The sequence below is a fragment of the Mesocricetus auratus genome, unplaced genomic scaffold, assembly GCF_017639785.1.
Source record: "Mesocricetus auratus isolate SY011 unplaced genomic scaffold, BCM_Maur_2.0 Super-Scaffold_100014, whole genome shotgun sequence".
NCBI classification, from domain to species: Eukaryota; Metazoa; Chordata; class Mammalia; order Rodentia; family Cricetidae; genus Mesocricetus; species Mesocricetus auratus.
This window is the reverse complement of record NW_024429197.1, coordinates 51,899,352-51,925,521: the sequence shown is the minus strand read 5'-3', so window position 1 is coordinate 51,925,521 and position 26,170 is coordinate 51,899,352. Positions and strand designations below refer to the sequence as shown.

Sequence of the window (26,170 nt, the reverse complement as noted above, 5' to 3'; positions counted from 1 at the left end):
TTGTATTAACCTGATGACATCATAGCTATCTTGGTTTATGTATACTGCATGATGGTTGCATAATAGTGATATCACTTACCAAAAAGAAAAATTCAAGACTGCAGCCACATCGACTAGCCCTAGGACTGACAACCAAGTGACCAGGAACCTGCAGAGATAGCAGGTTCACTTCTGCCCACACTCAGGGCAGAGGCCAGAGGTGAGCTCTGGGTACCCATCTTAGATCGGAATCCCTCCTGCTCGCCCTCTCTCAGATCCCCTTACCTGGGGACTAAAGCCAGGTCGACTTGCCCTTGGACTGACGACCAAGCTACCAGGAGCCTGCAGAGAGAGCTGGTCCACTCCTGCCCATACTCAGGGAAGAGGGCAGAGAACAGACAACAGAGAGCAGAGGCCAGAGAGTATTGGATTTGTTGCACCTACTGAAAGGGTACCATGGTTGCCTGCCCACCAAGAGAGGAAGAGACTCTTTCTATACTCACTGGAAGAAGTGATGGGAAAGAAGCAATATAAGAACACACTCAGCAACCAAAAAACAAATATGACACCACCAGAGTCTAGAGATTCTACACCAGCAAGACCTGAACACCCCAGTGCAGATGAAGCAGAAGGAAATGACCTTAAAAACACCTTCATGAAAATGATAGAGGCCCTCAAAGAGGATATGAGAAAATCCCTTAAAGAAATGGAAGAGAAAAGTAAACCAAAAAAATCCAACAAATGCAAGAAAGGGAGGAAAACACGAAGCAAAAATTACAAGAAACAATTCAAACAATGCAAGGTTTGAGAGCTGACATGGAGACAATAAAAAAACCGTCTGAAGGATTGCTGGAAATATAAAAACTGGGGAAATGGTCAGGTCGTACAGATGCAAGCATAGCCAACAATCGATGGAAGAGAGAATCTCAGGTGTTGAAGACACTAGGAGAAATAGATTCATCGACCAAAGAAAATCTTATGTCCAACAAATCACTAACACAAAACATCCAGGAAATATGGGAAAAGACTAAACCTAAAAATAATAGGTATAGAAGACGGTGAAGAAACTCAACTTAAAGGGGCAGAATACATATTCAACAAAATCATAGAAGAAAACTTTCCCAACCTAAAGAAAGACATGCCAATGAAGATAAAAGAAGCTTACAGAACACCAAATAGAGTGGACCACAAAAAAAAGTCCCCTCGCCACATAATAATAAAGACCCAAAGCATACAGAAGAAAGAAAGAATACTTAGAGAAGCTAAGGAAAAAGGTCAAATAACATATAAAGGCAAACCTGTCAGAATTAAACCTGGCTTCTCCATGGAAACTCTGGAAACCAGAAGGTCCTGGATAGATATTCTTTCAACACTAAGAGACAACGGATGCTAGCCCAAACTACCAGCAAAGCTTTCAATCAATATAGATGGAGAAAACAAAATATTCTATGACAAAACCAGATTTAAACAATACATATCTACCAACCCAGCCCTACAGAAAGTTCTAGAAGGAAAACTCCAATCCAAGGAAGTTAGCTTCAACCAGACAAACATAGGTAAATAATCCCACTTTACCAACAGCCAAAAGAGAAAAGGGGTGGAAATCCACACACAATTCCACTACCATCAACCATTCCAAAACAAACAAGAATGAACAATCAAAGGTCATTAATATCCCTCAATATTAATGGTCTTAACTTGCCCATAAAAAAGCACAGGCTAACAGAATGGATTCAAAGACAGAATCCATCAATCTGCTGTATACAAGAAACACATCTCAGCTTCAAAGAGAGATGTTACCTCAGAGTTAAGGATTGGGAAAAGATTCTCCAATCAATGGACCCAAGAAACAAGCACGGGTATCAATCCTAATATCTAATAAACGAGACTTTAAACTGAAATCAATCAAAAGAGATGAAGATGGTCATTTCCTATTCATCACAGGAGAAATCCACCAAGATGAAGTCTCAATTCTGAATATCTATGCCCCAAATACAAAGGCATCCACATTTGTAAAAGAGACATTACTAAAACTCAAACCACACATAAAACTTCACACACTTATAGTGGGAGACTTCAACACCCCACTCTCACCACTAGACAGGACTACCAGACAGAAACTTAAAGAAACAAATAGAAGTTATGACCCAATTGGGTTTGACTGACATCTATAGAACATTCCATCCAAACACAAAAGAATATACCTTCTTCTCAAATATCGACCACATACTTGGCAATATATCAAATCTCAACAGGCACAAAAAATTGGAATAATTTCATGTATCTTATCAGACCACCATGCTTTAAAGTTAGAATTCAACAACAACACAAATCACAGAAACCCTACAAACTCATGGAAATTGAATAATACACAATTGCACCACTCCTAGGTTACAGAAGAAATTAAAGACTTCCTAGAATTCAATGAGAATGAAGACACAACATACCCACTTTGAAAGCAGTGCTAAGAGGAAAGTTCATAGCACTAAGTACCCACATGAAGAAACTGGAGAATAGTCATACTAGAGAATTAACAGTACAACTGAAAGCTAAAACAAAAAGAAGCAAACCCACCCAGGAGGAGTAGACACCAGGAAAGAATCAAATTGAGGGCTAAACTCAATAAAGTAGAAACTAGGAAAAAGATACAAAGAATCAATTAACAAGGAGCTGATTCTTTGAGAAAAACAAGATAGACAAACCTTTATCCAAACTCACCAAACGGCAGAATGTGAACATGCAAATTAACAAAATCAGAAATGAAAAAGGGGAATATAACAACAGAAACTGAGAAAATCCAGAGAATCATCAGGTCATACTTTGAAAACCTGTACTCCACAAAATTCCAAAATTTAAAGGAAATGGACAACTTTCTGGATAGATATCACCTGCCAAAATTAAATCAAGAACAGATAAGCAATTTAAATAGACCTAAAACAACTAAGGAAATAGAAAAAGTCATCAAAAGTCTCTCAACCAAAAAAAGCCCAGGGCCAGATGGCTTCAGTGCAGAATTTTACCAGAAATTCAAAGAATAGGTTATACCAATTCTCCTCAAAGTATTCCATGCAATAGAAGCAGGAGAGTCTTTGCCAAACTCTTTTACGAGGCTTCAATAACATTGATACCCAAGCCACACAAAGACACAACTAAGAAAGAGAACTTCAGACCAATATCCCTCATGAACATTGATGCAAAAATACTCAATAAAATACTGGCAAATCGGATCCAAGAACACATCAGAAAACTCATCTACCATGATCAAGTAGGTTTCATCCCAGGGATGCAGGGATGGTTCAACATACGAAAATCCATCAATGTAACCCACCATATAAACAAGTTGAGAAACATAAAATCACATGATCATCTCACTAGATGCTGAAAAAGTCTTTGACAAAATCCAACACCCCTCCATGATAAGGTCTTGGAGAGATCAGGGATAACAGGAACATACCTAAACATAATAAAAGCTATCACCATACCTGACTTCAAGCTCTATTATGGAGCTATAGTCCTGAAAACAGCTTGGTATTGGCACAAAAATAGGCAGGTAGACCAATGGAACCAAATTGAAAACCCTGATTTTAACCCACACACCTATGAACACTTGATTTTTGACAAAGAAGCTAAAACTATACAATGGAAAAAAAGAAAGCATCTTCAATAAATGGTGCTGGCATAACTGGGTACTGGTTATCAGAAGACTGCAGATAGATCCATGTTTATCGCATAAATCCAGCCACACTGAAACTTTTAGAAGAGAAAGTGGGAGATACTTTTCAACGAGTTGGTACAGGAGACCACTTCCTGAACATAACACCAGTGGCACAGACACTGAGATCAACAATTAACAAATGGGACCTCATGAAACTAAAAAGCTTCTGTAAGGCACAGGACATAGTCAACAAGACAGAAAGGCAGTCCACAGAATGGGAAAAGATATTCACTGACCCCACATCTGACAGAGGGCTAATCTCCAAAATTTACAAAGAACTCAAGAAGCAAGTCTCCAAAACACCAAAAGATCCAATTAAAAGCTGGGGTACAGAAATAAACAGAAAATTCTCAATAGAGGAGGCTAAAATGGCCAAGAGACACTTAAGAAAGTGCTCAACATCCTTAGCCATCAGGGAAATGCAAATCAAAACAACTTTGAGATACCATCTTACTCCTGTCAGAATGGCTAAAATCAAAATCACGGAAGACAATTTATGCTGGAGAGGATGTGGAGAGAGGGGAACACTCCTCCACTCGTACAGCCACTTTGGAAAGCAGTATGGCGATTCCTCAGGAAAATGGGAATCAATCTACCACAAGACCCAGCAATTCCACTCTTAGGCATATATCCAAAGGAGGCAAATTCATACAACAAGGACATCTGCTCCACTGTGTTCATAGCAGAATTATTTGTAATAGCCAGAACCTGGAAGCAACCTAGATGCCCCTCAACTGAAGAGTGGATAGAGAAAATGTGGAACATTTACACAATGGAGTATTACTCAGCAGAAAAAAACAATGGAATCTTGAAATTCGAAGGTAAATGGATAGCACTGGAAGAAACCATCCTGAGAGAGGTAACCCAGTCACAAAAAGACAAACATGGTATGTACTCACTTATATATGGATTTTAAACATGGATCAGGAGAGTGCCAGTTTGCACTTCCACTGACAGAGAGTCTGGGAAACAGGAAAGAACCTAAAAGATATGCATGGTACCCAAGAGAAGAGAAATGAGGCAAGATCCTCTGAACAGATGGGGAACACGGCGAGGGGTGGGGGGCAGGGGGACCTGGGAAATAGAGAGGGGGAGAAGTGGAAGAGAGAGTAGGTCAGGGGGAGCAGGAAGGTTGACTGGGGGGGTAGGATAGGGGGAAGAGGGAATCATAGGTTAGAAGACAGATCAGGCACCATTGTGACCTCTAGTGATCTAAAGGGATGACACCAATTGGTAAGCTAAGTAATAGTGGAGAGACCACCTCGAATGCCCATTCCTGATAGTGAACTTGATGTCTATAACCATCCTGGAGCCTTCATCCAGTGACTGATGGAAGCAGAGGCAAACACCCACATTTAAATACTGAACAGAACCCAAGGAACCCAGCGACAGAGACAGAGGAGCGATGAGCAAATTGGCAAAGAATGGGCTGGCAAAACCAGAAGAGACAGCTGATCCGAACAGGGGAGAGCTCTTGGACCACAGACCGACAGCTGGGAGGCCAGCATGGGACCAATCCAGACCCCCTGAATGTGAGAGTCAGTGAGGAGGCCTGGGCTACCTATGGGGTCCTGAGCAGTGGATCAGTGTTTATCCCTCAAATACTAACAGACATCGTGTGTCCATAACACAAAGAGGGTTGCTCTCTCTGCCTGGACTCTCAGGGAAGTGCCTGGACCCTACCCTGAGTGAAATGATAGACTCTAGATATCCCCTATGCGGAAGGAATTGACAATAGGGTGGGAGGATGGGGGGGGGGAATGCGGGAGGAGGGGAGGGAGAGGGAACTGGGATTGACATGTAAAACAAGCTATTTAAAATTAAAATAAAAAACAAAAATAAATAAATAAAGGCTATATACAGCAAACCAACAGCCAACATCAAACTAAATGGACAGAAACTCAAAGCAATTCCTCTAAAATCAGGAGCAAGACGAGGCTGCCCACTCTCTCCATACCTCTTCAATATTGTACTTGAAGTTCTAACCAGAGCAATAAGACAACAAAAAGAGATCAAGGGAATACAAATTGGAAAGGAAGAGGTAAAACATTCACTACTTGCAGATGACATGATAGTTTACATAAGTGACCCAAAAAATTCTCCCAGGGAACTCCAAAAGCTGATAAATACCTTCAGCAAAGTGGCAGGATACAAGAGCAACTCAAGAAAATCAGTAGCCCTACTATATACAGATGATAAAAGGGCTGATAAAATCAGAGAACCATCACCCTTTACAATTGCCACAAACAACATAAAATACCTTGGGTAACCCTAACCAAACAAGTGAAAGACCTGTATCGCAAGAACTTTGAGTCTTTAAAGAAATAAATTAAAGAAGACACCAGAAAATGGAGAGATCTCCCATGTTCTTGGATAGGTAGGATCAACATAGTAAAAATGTCAATCTTGCCAAAAGCAACCTACAGATTCAATGCTATCCCCATTGAAAGCACAATTCTTCACAGACCTTGAAAGAACAATTCTCAACTTTATATGGAAAAACAAAAGACCCAGGTTAGCCAAAACCATCCTGTTCAACAAGGCAATGTCCAGAGACTTCATCATCCCTGACTTCAAGCTCTATTATAGAGCTATAGTGCTGAAAACAGCTTGGTATTGGCACAAAAATAGACAGGTAGGCCAATGGAATCAAATAGAAAACCCTGATATTAACCCACACATGCACTTGGTTTTTGACAAAGAAGCTAAAATTATACAATGAAAAAAGATAGCATCTTCAACAAATGGTGCTGGCATAACTGGATGCTGGCATGTAGAAGATTGCAGATAGATCCCTGTCTATCAGCATGCACAAAACGTAAGTCCAAATGGATTAAAGACCTCAACATAAATCCAGTCACACTGAACCTGTTAGAAGAGAAAGTGGGAGGTACCCTTGAACGAATTGCTACAGGAGACTGCTTCCTGAGCATAACACCAGTAGCACAGACACTGACATCAACAATTAATAAATTGTTTCCTCAAGAAAATGGGAATCAGTCTACCACAAGACCCAGCAATTCCACTGTTAGGCATATACCCAAAAGATGCACATTCATACAAGGACATCTGTTCCACTATATTTATAGCAGCACTACTTGTAATAGCCAGAACCTGGAAGCAACCTGAAGAGTGGATAGAGAAAATGTGGTACATTGACACAATGGAATACTATTCAGCAGAAAAAAAATGGAATCCTGAAATTTGCAGGCAAATGGATGGCACTAGAAAAAATCATTCTGAGAGAAGTAACCCAGCAACAAAAAGGCAAACATGGTATGTACTCACTCATATATAGATGTTAGACATGAATCAAGGGAGTGCCAGTCTCCAATCCCATTGCCAGAGAGGCAGGGAAACAGGAAGGACCCTAAGAGAGATATACATGGTACCCCAGAGAAGGTGGAATGAGGCAAGGTCTGCTGAGCAGATTGGGAGCACAGGGTGGGGGAAGGGAAAGGGAGCCAGGAAAAAGAGAGGGAGACAAGCTGAAGGGAGAGGAGGACATGGAGGAGCAGGAAAGTTGAATTGGGGGAAGAATAGAGGAGAGCAGGATGAGAGATACCATAATAGAGGGAGCCATTCTAGGTTTGAGGGGAGATCTGGCACTAATGAGAACTCCAGAGAGGTACAAGGATGACACCAACTGGCAAACTAAGCAATAGTGGAGAGACTACTTTAAATGCTCCTCTCTGATAATGATTTTGACGACTATCTTACATACCATCTTAGAGCCTCCATCCAGTAACAGACAGAAGCAGAGGCAAACACCCACAGCTAAATACTGAACTGAACTCCTGGAACCCAGTGACAGAGAGGGAGGAGTGATGAGCAAAGGGGTCAAGACTGAGCTGGTGAATCCCAGAGAATCAGCTGACCTGAACAAGGGGGAGATCTTGGACCTCAGACTGATGGCTGAGAGGCCAGCCTAGGACTAATCCAGACACCCTGAATGTGGGTGTCAGTGAGGAGACTCAGGCAATCTATGGGGTTTTGGGATAGTAGATCAATATTTATCCCTGGCACACAAATGAACTTTGGGGACCCATCCCACAATGAGGGATGCTTTCTCAATTTGGACACTTTGGGGACGAAATGACAGACTCTAGAGATCCCCCATGGAGGGCCTTACCCTCCCTGGGGAATGGAGTGGGGAATGGTGGGGGACTGGGGAGGCTGAGGGAGGGAGTTGGCGTGGAGGGGAGGGAGAGGGAGCTAGGACTCACATGGGAAGCAAGCTTGTTTCTAATTTAAATATATAATAAAAAAAGTGTAAAAAATTCAAATGTGTCTCCATCATTAAGCAATAAGTGACCATATATGTCAGACTAATTATATAAAACAAAATAATTTATATAAAATCAACACAAAACATGATTGTGATTAATAAATTGAGCTAAGTCAAAGTCTGGGCTTTATGGGAAGACATCATTTGAATGAATGGGGTGAACTTCGTAAAAGAGAAAACGATTACAATTAAAACCCCTAGACAAGCAAGGGACATGTCTAAAACACACAAGAAACATATAAAATAGCTGACTCTAAAGGAATAAGGTACAAAAGTGGGGAAGACTTTATCAAAGTGAAAAATTATCCAATAAAAATGTAATAGTTTTAGTAGACAATAGTTACAAATCAAGCCAAGATAAGATACAAGTATGTACTTAATAGAATGCTCAATGTCTAAACTAAATAACCATTGAAGAAATTCCAGAGATTTAAACCTGTGACTGGAGAAGAAAATGGGCAAATGGACTCGTAGCCCAGAGTAGACGATGCCTCTTAAATATGGACATATGCATGCCATGAACACATACCCAACAAAGATGCATGCTGGAAGCATGAAGCAGCACACACCAAATGCTTGTAGCAGGACTATTTTCATTGATTATAATTATAAAGCTACTAATCATCAAAACCAGATGAACAGTCAATTTTTTATCCTGGTATCAGTTGTGTCTGGAGAGGAGGAGTGAGTGGAGGCAGGCTACTACATGGTATATTTTGTTTGTATGCTTTTCCTTTGCCCATATACAACTGGGGGCACATAAGTTTCAGAGTCTCTTAGACAAAAACAGTAATAGATGTCAAGAGGGTCAACAGCATGTTAACCCAGCAACAGGTCCCGTCTAAGGTGGGGATAGCACCATGCAGCCTCTAGATTCATCTTCTCAGGTTTCACCACTAAATATTTTGTTTTACTCACATGTACTATAATTTACAAAAAGTTATTTTAAGAGGTTAAAATGATCAATTTTATCTGATATGGTATTGAGAATTCTTCTGAAACATACCACCACAATCCCAGCACATGACAAAAGTCTTTCTTGGGTTAATCTAGGTCAGCCTTCTGTGGTTTAAGCTACACTTCTCCTGGCCACTTGCTAGCGAAATGCCCACAGACTATAGCATAAAGCACATGCCAGTGGGTACCTGCTATTTGGTCAACAAAGAAGGGAAAGAGAATCTACAGATCTAATGAGATCCTACTCAGTGTTCCTGCCTCGAGTAGCCTGAGCATTGCAGCTTCCACCTTGGACATAGATAACACGCTATGCATCTCCTTTTTCCCTCCCAGTGCAATGGACCTTGCATCGGCCCTCGCCTTGCTGTGCAACACAGACAAGTCTTTTGCCAGACCAGGGATGGCATCGCCTTACCATCAGAGCAGTGCAGCGCTCTCCCCAGGTAAGACAAAGCCCTGGTCATCCTCTACCCAGCCCCAGGATCAACAGCACAAAAAGCCATGGTGAAGAATGCTGTTGCTACTCCAGTCTTCCACAGAGAGTCAGCCGTCCTGCCCTCTTCCATCTTACCCCAAGTCCTTAGTCTCTTGCAAGCAGTGCCCTGTGTTTGTTGAATGAGCCAGGCTGGGCTTCCTTCTCTCGGGGATGAAGCACACATAAGTGTTGTTCATTAGGGAGGTCTGATTTCACGAGAGATCCACACCAATCTCTAGGTGAACAAGAGATGCTTAGACCATGGCCATCAGACCACAAGAGCTTCACAAGCTCATCTTATGAAAGGAATCATCTACAAGGGGATATACTAGATCTCTTCTTCCCAGAGCTCTCTGTCCTCAGAAGTCTGCCTAACCAATTCCTGCCTAGCTAATGGCCATTCAGCTTTTTATTAAACCAGTCACAATGACACATCTTCACATGGTGTAAAGGAATATCCGCAACAGATATAGATTCTCAGCAGACTGGCCACCTAAAGGCTCATGCCCATTCACTCATTCACAAGCAGAGAGCAAGATCCCAACTTACCTACTTCTCTGGGTCTGTAGTTGGTTTTCAAACCTAGTTCCCACAGAGACAAGACCTTAACCCTGCCACTCTCCTCCTACAGGCCTGTGAGCACCCAAAACTGCTGGTCAGAGGCCTGCAGTGTACACTGGAGGGTCAGTCTATGGACCCTGTGTACGGCGACCTGTGGCAACTATGGCTTCCAGTCCCGGCGGGTGGAATGTGTCCACGCCCGTACCAACAAGGCTGTGCCTGAGCACCTGTGTTCCTGGGGGCCCCGGCCTGCCAACTGGCAACGCTGCAACATCACTCCATGTGAAAACAGTACGTTCCAATCCCAAAGAACATTCTGCAAATTCCCCACGGGTCATCGGGTACAGAGGGCAGTCCCTGGGACTGAGCCTGAACACAGGGCCATGGATCAAGTCCCCTAAGGATTGTGAGCTGGGGCCAGAATTGAACATTTTAAATGGGGTACATGGGTGTGTGCAAGGATGTGTGTGCAGTGTTCAGGCCACAAAAGATGCCAGGATGTATCCCAGGGGCTTCCACTGTCTTCATCATGAGCTCAGAGAGAGCCAAGGGCTGGATAAAATTGGCCTCCAACTCACCGGCAGTCAACCCGGCTGGTGCCCACAGGGGAAGACTAAATATGGTTCCCAGGGACCAGGCTACTAAAGCCAGAACACTGTTAGCACTGAAGAAGCACGCAGAATGTCTGCCACTCAGCCAGCTCTACACCCACATTGTTCGGCTTCACACCAAACAAGGACCTGCTGACCCCCCTCCCTCCCAGCCCGTGAGCATCCACTGGAATGGAACTGGAGACCGTGGGTTCTGACAGCCATTCCATTCCCTCCACCCTTGGGTCTGGAGCCCCTCAGCCCCATACCAGTATTTGTATTCTAATCAGGTAGGGATCTAGTCTCTCCTCCTTAGAGCCCCAAGCCCAAACTGGAGCTATTTCCTCACAAAAGGTGATGATAAATCTTTGCAAAGAATAGACAATAAAAAATAAGTGTAAGAGTCCAATACCCCCCCTCAATGAACACCAGTGAGCAATCAGGTCCCCACACTGAGGCAGATGGCCCCTCCCTTTCAGCCTACTGGGAGCTGTATGAACCTTTCTCTGTGGTGAAGTGCTGGTGTCCCTGTCTGACGGTTGCCATATTCAGAAAAGTACCGGTATGCGGTGCAAGGAGTTTTAAAAAGCTTACCAGAACCAGGCCACACCAGTTTTTAAGAACTGCAATGTCCGGAAGGCCAGACAAGCTGAAGAACAAGAGGCCTGGGTAGAGAAAAGAAAGCTGAGTAGGGGAGGTGGGGTCCAAGCACCTGAGGATGTGAACCTTCAGCCAGGTCCTCGCCTGTATGCTCTCTCACAAGGAACAGAACTCTGTCCCCTGGGAAGCATCTCTCGCTAAAATGCCAAAAACCACATGGGGAAAACAGCGAGCAAGGATGTGAGGTTATCCCAAGCGGAGGGGGTTAAAACTGCCGTTCTGTAGTAGAAGAGGCTATCAGGAGCAAAGGCAGCCCTGAGATCGGCCCCATCCATCCACCAGACAGCTGCAGGCTGGTGGGGAAGGGGGCGTGGCTGAGCTCTGCCCAAGGGAAGGCTGTCCAAAGGAGCTGCAGAACCACGAGCAGGGTAGACCCCGCCGGCATCTTGCCAGGCAGCTAGGCTGCTCAGCAGCAGCTGCATCCATGAGCCTCGGTCTCACATCTCCTCTCTATCCCCCTCCTCCCCTCCCCCTGCTTTCCCAGCTGAGTGCAGAGACACCACCAGGTACTGCGAGAAGGTGAGACAGTTGAAACTCTGCCAGCTGGGCCAGTTCCGATCTCGCTGCTGCGGAACATGCGGCAAAGCATGAAGACAGAGCACAGGGATGAACTCTACCCTGGCCACACAAAGGACTCATGCAGCCACCTTGGACTTGACTTATGCTTTCTTCCTTTTATTTATTTATTTGCCCCTCCCCACACACCCGTGTCCACCTGCACCCACGCTCCTAAGGACCTTGGCATGTTTTCCTATTCAGTTAGCTGGAACAAGCGTTGAGAACAGAAAGAGAGATGTCTACAGGAGGTGGCAGAGCAGGCCAGGCAGACAGCAGCTCCTTTGTAGAGCTGGCTCCTTCCCAATCAGGGTCTCAGAGACACAGGAAGAGAAAGCCATAGTGCATAGGGACAGCAAGGAACTGGGGTTTATAACACATAGGTACAGGCACAGGCCAGCCAGGAGTGTCATTCTTTTGTTTTCCTGGGTGGTGTGACGATAAGAACAAGGGAAACACCATGCTAGAGGAGAAACCAGGCCAGAATCCAGTTCTTCTGGGGTGTGTGTTGGCGGGTGGGGGAGGGACCAAGAAAGCAGACCAGCAGAAGGGGCAGACAGCATACAGTTATGCAAGAGACAGAGGAAGGGAAGAGGTAGGAGAAGAGAGCTTGTGCATGCTCCTTAGTGGGAGGAGCTAGCAGGCAGGACAGATTTTCCAGCAGCCACGTGAAACCCATCTGACAGGCCTGTGCCTTGGCACGTGCGCTGTTCCGTAGGTAGGCAGAGGTGGGAAGGGTATTCAGCATCTTCTCAGGGTACCCGTGCTGGGTGATAGAAGGTGTGCCCTTCCTGTGGTTATGGGAGTGTGCCTTTACTCCCTACTCTACCAAGGAACCTTTGTGTCTGGAGCTGTGGAAAACCCAACAAGGGGTGTCGGGGTCTAGCTGTGTAGTAAGGCTGTGCCCCAGCATCTCCATATTTTAAATCAAGGGTCGCTGGCCCTGAACTAACTGCTGCTGTGGGCCCCTGGCATCTGAGCACGAGCGCTCCAGGTTTTCCACCTGAATGACTCTGCGGCTCCATGTCAGGTCGGGGACTAGAATCACTGCTCACAAAGGAGTCATTAGGCAATCTGTTGGCTGGCAAACATCTTCCCACCGGAGTTGGTCAGGGAACAGGGTAGGACAGAGGGGCTATGCATGTCCACAATGTGCTTTATTTATCCAGGCCATCACACACTGGGCCTGCGGGCCCTCCCTATACCACAGAAGAGCTGCCGTGTGTCCACAGCAGGCCGAGGGGGGGTTGGGGGGATGGGATGCTATGGCAAAACAAGAAGCTAGCTAAAGGCTCACAGCACGGTCCTCCAAAGCTTTTCAGTCATCCTCCCGACGCAACTACTATACACAAATACTATCCACCTGTGCAATTAGCACACCAGACTGGGCGAATGGGCGAACGGACCACTCAGCAGGCCAAGCAGCACACACGAGCCAGCAACACACATCAGCTGTGGAGACGGCTAAAACACAAGCCCTCGACAAATCCTCACTCCTCAGAGAAGCATCAACGCTGAGATTTGCTTCCTTCCCTGAGCAGCCTTAGTTTAGCAGAGCAGGCAGCCAGAGCCCAGGACCGCTCAGATAAGCCACCTCTCACATACACACTCACCAAATGCTCCCACCCCAGGGCCACCGCTGACATCAAGGCTGCATTTCCCAGCCGTCCTGGAAGTTAAGTGTGGCAGATGGTGTTAATCTGTGTCTTCTCTAGGTGTGCTATGGACAAGTAGGGTGGGCCTCTTCCTCATTACAAAAATAGGCTCTAAGAAATTGTGTTTCTAAAAATCAGTGTAATGTTTATTTAAAATAAAAAGAGAGTGTTTCTATGTATATCTTTTGTGAATATTTATTAGGATTTCTTGTATAAAAAGTGCAATATTAGTAATTGTTCATTGTCATTCAGAAAAACAAAAACTCTTTGGGGGATTTTTATTAATGTCCTGCAGCTGTGTTCCTAAAAACTCTGTGGTGATAATTGTATTCTTCCTAATTTTAAAAGAAACAAAACTGGTGTTTAATTCTGATCCATTTTTCCCTGTGTACACAGAGTACATTATAAAAAGCTAGTGCGGGATGGGGGACAATAAAGTCGGGTTGCTTGTGACACCAGTTACAATTGGAACAAACACCAATCCTGTAGCACTAATACGGTTGATCAGTTCAGTAGCTATTAAAAACTGGTGGTCAGTGTTTGAATTTCCTAAAGGGCAGGCGTCTTCCAGCTCTGCCACACGTCAGAATGTGAGGTTGGAAGTGCCTTCCCAAACACGTTGGAGAGCTTGGGTCTGAAGCGGAAAGCAGAGTGCCTCCTTGCGTGAGATGAACGTACATTTAATATTTGTTCTGTGAATCGTGACCCAGCAGTGCCACAAATTATCGGGGCTGCTGGATAAATGTGGAAGGGAGGCCCTTCCTCCTCTAAAACTCGAGACTGTATTTATATTTTTTGTACAGATAATACAGCTTATTTATTTAAATCTTGGTGTCGGAGTCTCTGTTGAACTCATCATTCCCTTCATATTTTATGCAAAGGGGTGAAAAAAAAAAGTCCCTGTTTCCAAATTGAGTAGTTCCCAACCAATTTTAAATGTTGTGCTGAAATGGAGGAATTGTGTTTTGGGGTTTTTTTGTTTTGTTTTGTTTTTCTTTTCCAGCTTTCCCTGGGAAACCGGGGTCCCTGCTCAGAAAGTCCAACTCAGTAAATGAACCCAGAGGAAAGACATTGGTAGATGTGAGCACATGCTGACTGAGAATTGTTGACTAAAAGAACCAGTTATCTCATTGACAACTCTATGTAGGAGACTACAAGAATGCCATGGTACCTCGTAGAAGAAAAGCAAGGGGACTGTCTCATGACATGTCTAGACTCCAGTCTGACTTCCTGGCAGCACTGTGCACAGTAGGAGGCAGCCACATAATGGGATTTGGGTTATGCATTGTAAGTGGAGACTAAGCTTCATAGGTCTCTACATTTAACCCTCATACAACCGTGCAATTATTCTCATGTGTACATAGCCACCTTAATACACACACACACACACACACAGTCCTTCTCCACTGTTTTGAGGTTACTAGAAGATGACAGTACAACATTTTATACAATATTTATGGGAGCTCTTGGCTTCTCCTGCCCCAAAATCAATTATTTGGGTTTATAGGACTCGAGCTCCTACATCCCTATTCTTAATGCATTTTTAGAGAGATGGAGCTATGGTGAAGCTCCATGTGTGCAGAAAAGCTGCAAACACATTTGTAGCGTTCTTCCTGGGTAGATCCAGTGAAGGGGCCAATATGTCCCCAGGCCTGAATGAAATCCATTCAGGGCCATGTGAGAAAGGCTCCAGAACTGCCCACACCCCACCCTACACAAACAAGCTACAGCACCCTCAAAGCTGAACTCCAGAATGTTTTCTAGAAACTTACACATCCCATTCCTATTGAGTAGTGTAACAATACTTCTGAAAGCTCATCCAGAATTTCTCATTATTTTCTCAAAAACTTTAGGTTTTGCTCAAATGTGTGTGTGTGTGTGTGTGTGTATATATATATATATATATATATATATATATATATATATACTCACAGCAACTAATGACCTACAGCAATACTGTGGTGTGGAGAGAAGTCAGAGGTGTCAAAGGAAAAAAAAAACAAGAAGACCCAAGAGGCAGAGAGGCTTCAAACATCATGCATTGAAAAGTTTCCAACTTCAATCACAGACCACCCCCAATAAGAAACCAATTCCTGCTGAAATGCCATGGACTACTGTGGAAATGCTTAGAAACTTAACCACCAACTGTCTGAGAGTAATAATCACTCATTTTAAAGTCCTTGCTGATCCTTAGAAGAATCCAGAACAAACTAAATGAGCCCAGACATTAGGATCAGAATGTTCAGGAGTCACAAAAACTCGTTCACACTTCAGCCTCATCACCTAGGAAGGTAGCACACCCCACCACACAGGGTTCTGGGTGTGAGAAAAATGCCAACTCGTCCAGGCTGAAGAAACATCTTGTGCTGCACAAGCTGAAGTTTAACTGTCTCATCATCACCATCAAACTCACCCTGAACGGCAGGGAGGAGGATGGTTTCAGTTACTTCACGTTGTTTTTCCAGTCATCTTTGTGTCTCTATTTTGGACTGAGAAGGAAGCCAGTCTTCTTCAAAGTTTAGTGCTGCCCAGTGGAGTAAACAAAAAAGACGAGTTCCAAGCTGTGTATCTTGGAGAAAAAAACAGATCAGAGCACGTAGCCAACTCAGGCCCAGGAAAATACCAACAAGCACTCAGAAATACTTGCCAGAACAAATGCTACCTCAGAGCCTTGGTGTAAAGCCGTGTCTGAAGTCAACACACCCAGATGTACACATCACTACCATGTCCTTTGAAGGCACTGTACAACATGGCAAAGTACTCGTAAGCAAATACCTAAGCGAAGGATGAGCTGAAGCAAGGGGCATCTCAGTTTTTTCTCAAACAGCATGCTCTAGCCCCTCTCTTCATCCTGCAAATAATCCTGAAGGGAATAATGCAACTTAATGATTCTCAGCTAACACCAGACAAGTTATATCTCAATAATATGTAGGCCTCCCTGAAGTAGTCAAAGTCATCCACAAAGGGCAAGTAAATGGTGGTGTAGAGAGGATAGTGCTGTTAGAAAAAAATCTAACAAAAAGAACCCTGTTTGGTGAACTAGCATATGACCGCTAACTTTGGAAGCAAACTAAAATGCGTCCATCTCTCTTACCTCATTTCATTCAGGGAGCTAGTCAAGCTGAAGACTTCATGATTCAGGCTCAGTATACACTGGATACAGGTTAAGAGGGTGACCTGCCCAAGTCACACACTACCAGTTAGGAAATTACCAGTGTTGATATAGGCTTGAAGTAAACAGTGAGGAATCAAATGTAAAATGAACTTGATCAAATTTGACTCAAAATCTTGATCTGCTCCCTCTTACCCACCGTTCTAGTCCACTTAGGGGTCAAGTCCACATCACCTTGTCACAAAGTTCATCACAAACTGTTATCTTTAGCCTCCCTTGGCTTCTTACTCAGAGCACCTGAAGATTTTCAATTGCTTCATCAATAGCTCCACACATGAAGGCCAATATTGGCAAGCAATCCTTTGCTAAAAAGAACTGGGCTGTCACCTTACTTGTCAACCAGAAGTTTATAGTTTCACTCCAATGGCTTCTGTGAAACACCTGGTCCCAATAAACCACATGTGTCACGCCTCTGATAAGACAATATACAGCTGTCACTCACTCCTGTGTTTTCAAAGGGCAAAATTCATCTCCAACCAAGCATTTCCCAGGCTACTCCTAACGATATGGTTTATATATATGTAAACAGAAGTTAAATGTACAGTTTTATGTGTGTCAGAAAAAAAGCAGACAATGGGGAATGGTTCTCTTGCTGAACGTAAATAATGTTTGTCTGAGCCTAATGCTTAGGGCCTCACAGATTGCACAGTCAGCATTCAGACCAGAGAGAATGCTGGGAAATCACCTCTTCCTCTGGGGCTTCATGACATCTAGGACTGACCTTTCTACAAATCCCATGAAGGATAGTAGACAAGCTGTGAACGACTTAGTTACTGGGTAAGCAACTCCACACAATGTTTAATGGTCAAGGTCAAGAGGTGTGTCACGCCTTTGGTTTTCAAGTCCTCAACCCCACCACAGTTGTTTCTTAGAGAACAGTTGAGAGGTCAATAAACGACTTAGCTGAGGTCAGCGGAGGATGACAGTTGTTCCATCCATCATCCATACAGTCGTGTCCTGCAGCTTTAGATCTGTGACTCGAAATGCCAGGGCATTGTGGCCGATGCCAGCTCCAGGGACTCCCACTCTGAATTCTTCGCCTATACAGGCCCCTCCCTACAGGAGTGGAAAGATAGTCACCTAAAAGCAGGGTCCCATAACCAAATCCCCCATTCATCTGTGCCATGGGGGTCTGCATTTGCCCCTGGCTGCAGCAGGCATGGGAAAACAACCCAAGTCTTCATCCAGGCCTGGTACCTCTCCCTCTGCCTTTTCCCTGATGAATCTCTACCCTCCTCACCTCATTTCCTCTATCCTCGTTCCCCAGTCCCTTCTCCCATCACACGCCTTCCCTTGCCTTTGACTTCTTTCTAAAGCCATCAACTCTGGCCCCAAGCACACAGGGCTGGGCATGGGAACCCCTTCTTTAGAGAGCTCGAAGTCTACCTGGGAACTTGACGCAACCCACAGCAAATGACAATGCATCCTACTTCAAATGTGAAGCCTGCCGAGTTCAGGGGAAGTCTCCGGGCCCATTCTCCTCTTCCACAGAGCTTCCACAAAGTTCACCTGACTTTAAACTCACTCTGCTCTCCTACCATCCATTTAACTTAAGACAGAACTATTATTCTCTCTGTAAAAACCTCAGTATAGATTCATGTTTATGGAAAGAAATTAAATTTATGTCCTGGAGGTAGTTCCCCCAACATGTCCAATACTTCATCATAATCCATCCTCCAGAAGTGAACATTTTGAGTACTTCAGATATTGTTATAAATCTGAACAAGTCGTCTGATACACAATTTTCATTAATAATAAAAGAGGTAAAAACGTGTTGTGCTGTAGGCCTCCAAAGAGTACAGTAACACGGCTGTCCTACTAACATTCCTGCTGCTATGGTTGCCCTGAGCCCTTTCAGACTCCAGGGAACTGGGCGGGTAATGACAGCTCCTCCCCTGCTGACTGGGAACAGGACTGGGACCTGGTAAAGGAGCCTGATGGCTGTTGAGTCTCCTTTGTGCTTCCACCTTCTGCCACGTGAGAACACGGTGCTCCTCCCATTACAAGGAGACATCACTTAAAGTGCCATCTTGGAGGCAGAGAGCAGCTCCCCAAGGATGCTGACACCTTGGCCTTAGGGTTCCTAGCCTCCAGAGCCATGAGAAAATACATTTCTCTTTTTTTGTAAATACCCATTCTGCTGCTGTCTAACAACAGCAATGAACTAAGTCTTACTCAGGGAATCTAGCAGCATCATGATCAAAATCAAGCTAGAACTGGTTTGGGTTCTCTGAGCCCAACTCTGTTTGCTTGATCTGACCAGAGGTTTTCGCTGTTGCTACCATGGGAACACTGACCTTGGAGCAACTACGTCTTTACAATAGGACTCACTGACTCACTCAGATTCAAGGGCCAGGTTATACAATGGCTGTGGGTTGGGCAGATAACATTAATGCTTACTCTAGAATGTGGCCTTGTGGTCACACACCGCTGCTGCCATGAAGGTGTTGACACATCACTTCAGCCTCTTGCTCACTTTTACCAAAATAACTTGCACCTGCTTTTCTGCAAAAAAAAAAAAAAAAGACTTCTAAGCACAAAGAACTTTCCTCAAAGGACAATGCAGGTTATGGTATCCCTGCTTTCAAGCCCTCTACAATGCCTACTGCCAAAGAAGGAGACTCCTCACAAAGCTATCTCCTTTCCTTTCACTCTCTTCCCTTCCCGCACTCTGCCTTCATCTGCTTATTGGATTTATGGTTGAAGAATGAAAGTAAGCCTGCCATCTGGGCTAACTCCCACTATCTCTCCTTCTTCAGACACCCAGCACAGCCAAAGTCACTTGCCCATCCCTGGTGCCTGAAAAAACATCATGCCAGAAGGACTATTCTTCTAGGGGGATGTTGGGGGGTGGGGACAGAGAACAGCTTCCAAACATAACAGGGCAGTGGAGAGACCACAATCTTATGCAGAAGCATCATTCCTCATTCTGCAGAGGAAGCCTACTGGCTGTCCAGCATCCAAATATCCTACCTCAGTCCTCCCTAATCTCAATGGATAGCAACTATGTCCTTCAGGTTATCCGGACAAGATTTGGGGTTGTTCTCTAATCAGCAACAGCCATGGCCTGCCTTTGAAACACATTCAGATGCAACAAGACTCTCATAACACTCTGTGCAATACGTTTGTCACCAGCCTCTGATTCAGCCAGGCTACCCACAACAGCCTCAAGCCGTCAGAATGACCACGATGCTAATTTCCCAAAGCCAGATCTCCATGTTACCATTTCTAAGCTTGGCCTTTGCACCCCTTGACTGGCCTTTCTTCTCCCTGGACACACCTAGACAGAAATATGACCACACAAGAGCCTCTGCTCTAGCTGCTCCTGGATACCCACTTGTCCCCCTCCTTTAAACCTCTCACATCTCCTCAGTGATGCCTTCCCCTTCCTAACCACTCTGCTGGTTATAACGAGTTCCTGAACTCGATCCTGATTACATTTCCCTATGTGCTTATGGCCTCTGACAAGTCCTATACTCATATTAACAATGAACTGTGTGTCTCTTAACTTTATGCTGTACAATATTGTCTACTTGCTTATTATGATGAATTTGTATGACTGGACTTTAACTATCATCCCATGGAAAGTTTGATGGACAAGATCCGAGTCTGATTTTTCTAGTGGGAGAGCCTAAAGCACACAGAAGAAAATCTGGTACCAAATATGTACTTTCTGAAGGAATGAATAAATGTATGGATGGTCGACAGAGGGAGAAGAGAGAAAAAGAGGGAGAGAGGACAGGAGGGAGGACAGAGGAAGGGAGGGAGGGAGGGAGGGAGGGCTGCTAGATAAGCAGGACATCCCACGACCGGAGTTAAGACAGCTACATGGAACTCCAGGAGCAGAGGCTAGGTTATTATGCAAGATGGGGACTGTGGTGAGATACAGGAAGCAGAAGGTGGGCTTTCTGAGTCACCACCTGTCACACTGGGCTCTCACCTGACAAGCTGAGAAAATGGGTGGTGGGAAAATGCAGCAGAGAAACCAAGCACTGCCTGGAGGCACTTGTAGGGCAAGAGTGCATTGGAGACTGCGGCAGCCCAGGACTCTGGAAGAGGAATTACACAGGTCCAAAAGGGCACCAGAGACACCAGAGAGCCTCAAGTCTTGGACCCACCACAAAGTAGGAGAGCCATACATAGACTCTTCAAGGACCTGTCAACCAAAAACCAAACAAACAAAACTCCCAAAATACCATCATTTGAGGTTTTATAATAAGATACACATGATACATGTGACTACTATAAAATCACAAGTTGAAAACATCTTTTCTTTTTTAACCTCTAGTAAGCCCCAAGGGGACATTTTCTACAGTGAAGAAAAACTGTTTTGGACAGAGAGACTAAAAACTTAGAATTGAGCATGATAGTGCATTCCTATAATCCCCACACACAGGAGGCTGGAGCAAGAGAATTGTGAGTTTAGGGCCAGCCTGGGCTGTAGAGCAAGACCTTGCCTCAAAATATTTTTTGTTGTTTTACACTCACTTCAAATAACCTTCTCTTGCATTTAGCCCTATTGTAACCTAATCAATACTTTACTCTGTGTCTGCCTCTATCTCTCCTCTCTTCTCTCTCTCCCTCTCACCCCTCCCACCTCTTCCCCCTCCGCTTTCTCCCCCTCTCTCCCTCCCTCCTCCTCCCCTCTCTCTCACCCTTCCTCTCACTCCCCCCCCCCCGTGTGTATGTATACACACATATGACAGGAGGAATTGGAATGCTTAACTGTACTTGTTGTAATAGACCCAGGTGCGCTTGCGAGCACGCACAGACACACACACACACACACACACACACACACACAGCCACCAGATTCGAAGTAGCATATCTGTAGACTACATTCATTTAAAACATCTCAGAGATCCTCTCTCTCGATCTCGGCAGCCTTTCCCTCTCTCTAGCACCATCTCTCTGCCACGGGACCACTCAAGCACTGCTTTTCTGTCCACGGGTTCCTCTTGCACACAATCATTTCATCTCATCCCCTGAACAACCCCGCAAGGAATCTGCCAAGCTGCTTATCCTCTTTGAGCCTCCGCTGCCTGCTCGACCAGGGTGCAGCTGTGTGGATTAAGGGAGATGGCACAAACTGTGCTTCTGCAGTAGTCCACGGGGTTTTACCTAGGACACACGCAAGCCCATGGCCCATCGTAAACTTTCCCAGGCTCTCTTCATCTTGCACTCTGGCTGTACCTAACCTCCCATTTATCAAGAAGCCACAATCTAAATAGTCAACAGCCAGGATGTTTCAACATCCAGAGAGGACCCTGAGGCCCTGCAGAATCCAGTGAGGTTCCAGGATCATCCAAGGAGTCTCACCACATGCTTGCGTGGCATATGTATTTTATTGTCTTCCAAACTTGCTTGAAAAAATTTATGATGAGTACTTGGCAGTATTTCTTGATGTGTGTTCCAATAGGTTTTACACAATAAAAAGGACTTATTGTCAGCGTTTAAAAATGATGTTTCTGTCTGCTCAGCATTCATCCCTCCCTTCCCTGGGAAGTACATTTCAGTTCTCCCCTGAGAGCTCACGCCACCTCCAGCCTTGTGTTATTCATGTGGTTCACATGGTTTGACCCCACACATACTCCTCAGTGCAGGGGTGGACCTCAGTTTAGGCGTGGACAATAGACATTTTCTTTGCCATGACAGTCAGCTTGGGAATCAGACTTAACGCCAGGAGAGACTAACTCTAGGATCTTTACTGGAACCTCTGGGTGAGAGGATACAGGCCTAGAGATGCTCACACTGACCAGGCCTGCCAAAGAGAGCAACGCAGATGGCGAACAAGACCTCATCGCGTCACCGGAGCCCTCCACGCATCCAGCCCCACCTACGGCCAACAGTCAAGTCCTAGACTGTTCAGTTGCCCGAACCAATCAGTCTTTGTCCTTGAGCGCTCATTATTGTAGGCATGCTAATTCCTACAAAGTGAAACAAGGTTTCTTTACTCTACAGCATCTCGGAGACTTAAAATATAAGCATGCATGTGACTCTGCTTCAGGAGGCTACACGGGAAACACTCCCCACCAGAGTCTAATGAACTGCTTTGGAAAGAGCTTGCCATGGGGCTTACAGTCCACAAGAAAACACCTTAGGAAAAACGAATACACATTACCTGTCTGCTAACCTAATATTAAAATACTGCAAATCCCCATTCCCTTGTTATTCTGGATAAATGACACAAATGGGAATTCATTTATTCAACACTGTTGATGCATTTTTCCAGCCTTTAAAAATGTATGTGTGTAATTTTTACTCATTTTTTCTAAATTGGGGTCATAAGCACAACCCATAGTATATTTTTCCCAGACTTAATAAAATATGTGTGCACATATACAGACTTCTCTTTATTACATCGGGGCCATAATTCCTGAACCGCTATACTTTTGATTTCCACCTTTTAAAATATTTTTGCTCTCTAGCCTCCCTGCCAAGTTATCAGCTACCGCTCCTCAGTCGTTACAAATGTGCCTCCCTCTAGCTGTAACCCCTCATACTCTGTGGTTAAAGGGCTAATAGCCCCCAAGCCTCATGTGGGCTGAGAAACTCCTGACAGGAAAGCGGGCGTGCTGATAACAACTTCTGAAGGGGCTTAGGACCCCAGAAGCCCTTGATAAGATCAACATACCAACCTTCCCACAATGGGATTTACAGAGGAACAGACCTGCATATGAAATCTCTGCCCCTCAGGAATTCTCTTTTCCGTCCTGTAAAGCCCAAGACCCCTGTGCCTGGGCACCGTCTTTGGGGAAGGAGTCGTCGGGAGGCGGACAGACGCTGCAGATGCGCAGATGCACTGTGTAAAGGGGGAGTGGCTGCACCTGGGACCCATCTCAGGGGTGATTTGGACACCTTCATGGCCGCTGGTTTCCAGGTTCCTGCTCGGTTTTGAACAGCTGAAGTTTCCAAATAAGTGACCTCAACTGTGGGGAAAGTGTTGCAATCTTCGCTAAAGAATGCCAGTTTAAGCACTGAACTGTTTTTAGAAACTGTAAAATAAAGTAGAGGTTTTTCGGTTGTTTTTTTTTTTAACCCAGGAGAACCCATAGTACCAAGAAAAATTCCATTTCTTAGTTTATGTCATCCATTGGCACACAAGTCAGATTTCATTCATTGTTCAGGCATGCTGTGCACCTCTAACTCTCAAGCTGCTCTCTGCGTGCTGAAAGACCACTTGTGGGCGCCGCATTTATGGTTCTGTAATGGAATGGACGGGAATTTGGAGAAACATGAGGTAACTACACCTTGCTTTGTCTTGACGCAGTGCTGGCCCTGGGCGGGTAAGCAGAAGCAGCGCCGCCAGTACAGAGCCAAGCAGAGGAGAGGGATTTCCTGAACCCCTCAGAAAGACCCACAGCCTGGTTTGCAGCCACTCCGAGGCTTGGCAAGGAAGAGACATCAGGATTTCTCGTGTCCGTCTCTAAGGACTCAGAGGAAAGACTGGGGGCACCTGGGTTCAGGACAAGACTGAAGAAAAAGTCCAGTTTACCATTGCTTTGATGCCTTTTCCTGAATGCAACACATGTTCTGGAAGGTTCATGGGCTCCAGCGCTCCTCCTGCATCACCAACATAGGGAGGGGCCAATCACCTGCTTGGAAAGCTATGTGCAAATTCAGGGTCTGCTCTGCCAAAGAAAACACCTCTCCTACCCCCCAACTCCAGCATTTATACTCAGAAGGGCCTCTGCCTACCCCCTCCCCAAGCCTGATACGCAGATGTGGACTTGGGCGATAGCTGGAGGGGCTAGGGAGCCATTAATCTGCAATTAGGACTGTGCTTGCCCCCACCTGCCTCGCCTGCCGCTCTTGACAAGACCACAGCTGAAAGGAATCTTTCCCTCCCTGCAATCAGAAGCATTCGAAAATCTTGAGGTTTCCCCAAGCACTATCATCCAACTACACTGAGGGAAGGGGAGACACACACACACACACACACACACACACACACACACACACACACACACACACACACACACACACGAAAAGAAAAAAAAATTTTAAATCCACAGTTACCTGGACAGGACCACATTTAAAGTAATGGAATGTGAAGACAGTATTAACAAAAACAGATAAAGCTTAGCTTCCATAATACCAGGAAGTACTATACAAGCTGCCAAGGGAGAGAAGCAATTAATAGTCCCACCCAGCTGTGACACCTATGACCAGCATGGCAAATATCTGGAAATGTGGAACTGCAATGTAGATTGCTGAATTTACATAAACATTTTTAGATAAAATAATTTTTAAGAAGATGCAACAAAAATGAAATCTGTGTTACTATAGATTCCCTATTGTCCTTGTGACAAAGTATCTGAGTGGAGAGCAACCTTTTAATTGGGGGATTTTTTTTTTGCTTGGGGGACTTGGGGTGTGGGATTTGGTGCTACTGTTGTCATTGTTGCGTTGTTTTGAGCTGGCCTGGAACTCAGGGTATAGATCAGGCTGGCCTCAAACTCAAGAGATCTGCCTGCCCTGACCCCCTAGAACTGTGACTAAAGGTGTGAAGCACCAGGACAGGACCAAAGTAAACTCTTTTTCTTTTTTATAAGGGCCCAAATCCACTCTTATTTACTGACACTTCATTACTTTCAATCCAGGAGAGATACAGCATCCCATGGACTCTGTCCATTGTCCCTTGAAGTAAGGTGGCTTCAGAATTTAGCATGAACTATGCCACTATTTCCATGGGCCCAAGTTATCTTTCCCCAGATTATTCTGGTTCTGTCAGGTTTGCCTAAGGGAGTCAACTATGTTGGTTTTGCTTTATACACATAAGCTCATCTCTTGTAGAGTTCAGTTTCGTCCCAGGTAGAAACACCTCAGATTTTAGGAAGAGCCATGTGCTCTGGTTCCAGAGATCTTGCTTATGCCAGGAAAAATGGCCTTGTACCTCAGCCTTCCAGGAATATTTGCCTTTCAGTTGGCCTGTTTCTAGCAGGGAGCCAAGATCACAATTTTTCATAATGAAGGAAAACGCATTTCAGCTCACAGCTTTGGAGGTTGCAGCCCACAGTCAATTGCTCCACTGTTTTGGCCCTGTGGTGAGTCGTAACGGTGGGGAGAGTGTAGTGGAACAAAACTGGCCATTACAGGGTGCCTAAGAAGCAAAAAGAGAAAGAAAGGGACTGGGGGCAAAATAAACCCATCAAGGGCAGGAACCTAGTTTCCTCTGACGCAGCAGAATTTTCAACCTGCGGGTCTCAACCCCTCTGGGGCTCAAGCAACCTTTCACAGGGGTCACCTAAGACCATCATAAAAACAGATATTTACATTACGATTTCTAACAGTAGCAAAATTGCAGTTGTGAAACAGCAACAAAAATAATTGTATAGTTGAGGGTCGCAGTATTAGGAAGGTTGAGAACCACTGCTCTAACAAGGCTCCAGCCCCTAAAGTTCCCACTGCCTTCCATCAACAGCCCATTCAGCTATGACTCCAATAATCCATTGGTGAAATTAGAACCATCAGGATCCAATTACTTCCCAAAGGCTCCCACTTCTCAGCACCACCACACTGCATACCAAGTCCTCAATACATGAGCTTTGAGAGGACATTTC

At 44.8% G+C, this 26,170-nt stretch overlaps 1 protein-coding gene and 1 long non-coding RNA gene across 5 annotated transcripts in view; one reads left to right on the top strand and one right to left on the bottom strand.

Annotated features, from left to right (window-relative positions):
* Adamtsl1 (ADAMTS like 1) overlaps positions 1–14,261 on the top strand; it is an 880,796-nt gene extending 866,535 nt beyond the window's left edge. For 2 of the 4 annotated variants that reach the window (XM_040757202.1, XM_040757201.1), the window contains 3 exons: positions 9,273–9,382; positions 10,046–10,266; positions 11,710–14,261. In XM_040757202.1, coding sequence (XP_040613136.1) covers positions 9,273–9,382; positions 10,046–10,266; positions 11,710–11,816 — 438 coding nt within the window. In that variant the 3' untranslated portion in view covers positions 11,817–14,261. Of the gene's footprint in view, positions 1–9,272; positions 9,383–10,045 lie in introns of all 4 variants that reach the window. The other 2 variants (XM_040757200.1, XM_040757203.1) reach the window with 1 other exon arrangement.
* A 2,310-nt stretch (positions 14,262–16,571) lies between these two features.
* LOC110341667 lies at positions 16,572–23,386 on the bottom strand. The gene is made up of 3 exons (XR_002383635.1): positions 23,278–23,386; positions 19,008–19,112; positions 16,572–17,663 (listed from the first exon to the last, which is right to left on the bottom strand). It is a non-coding gene; the product is annotated as an uncharacterized LOC110341667 (long non-coding RNA).
* Positions 23,387–26,170: the final 2,784 nt, after the last annotated feature.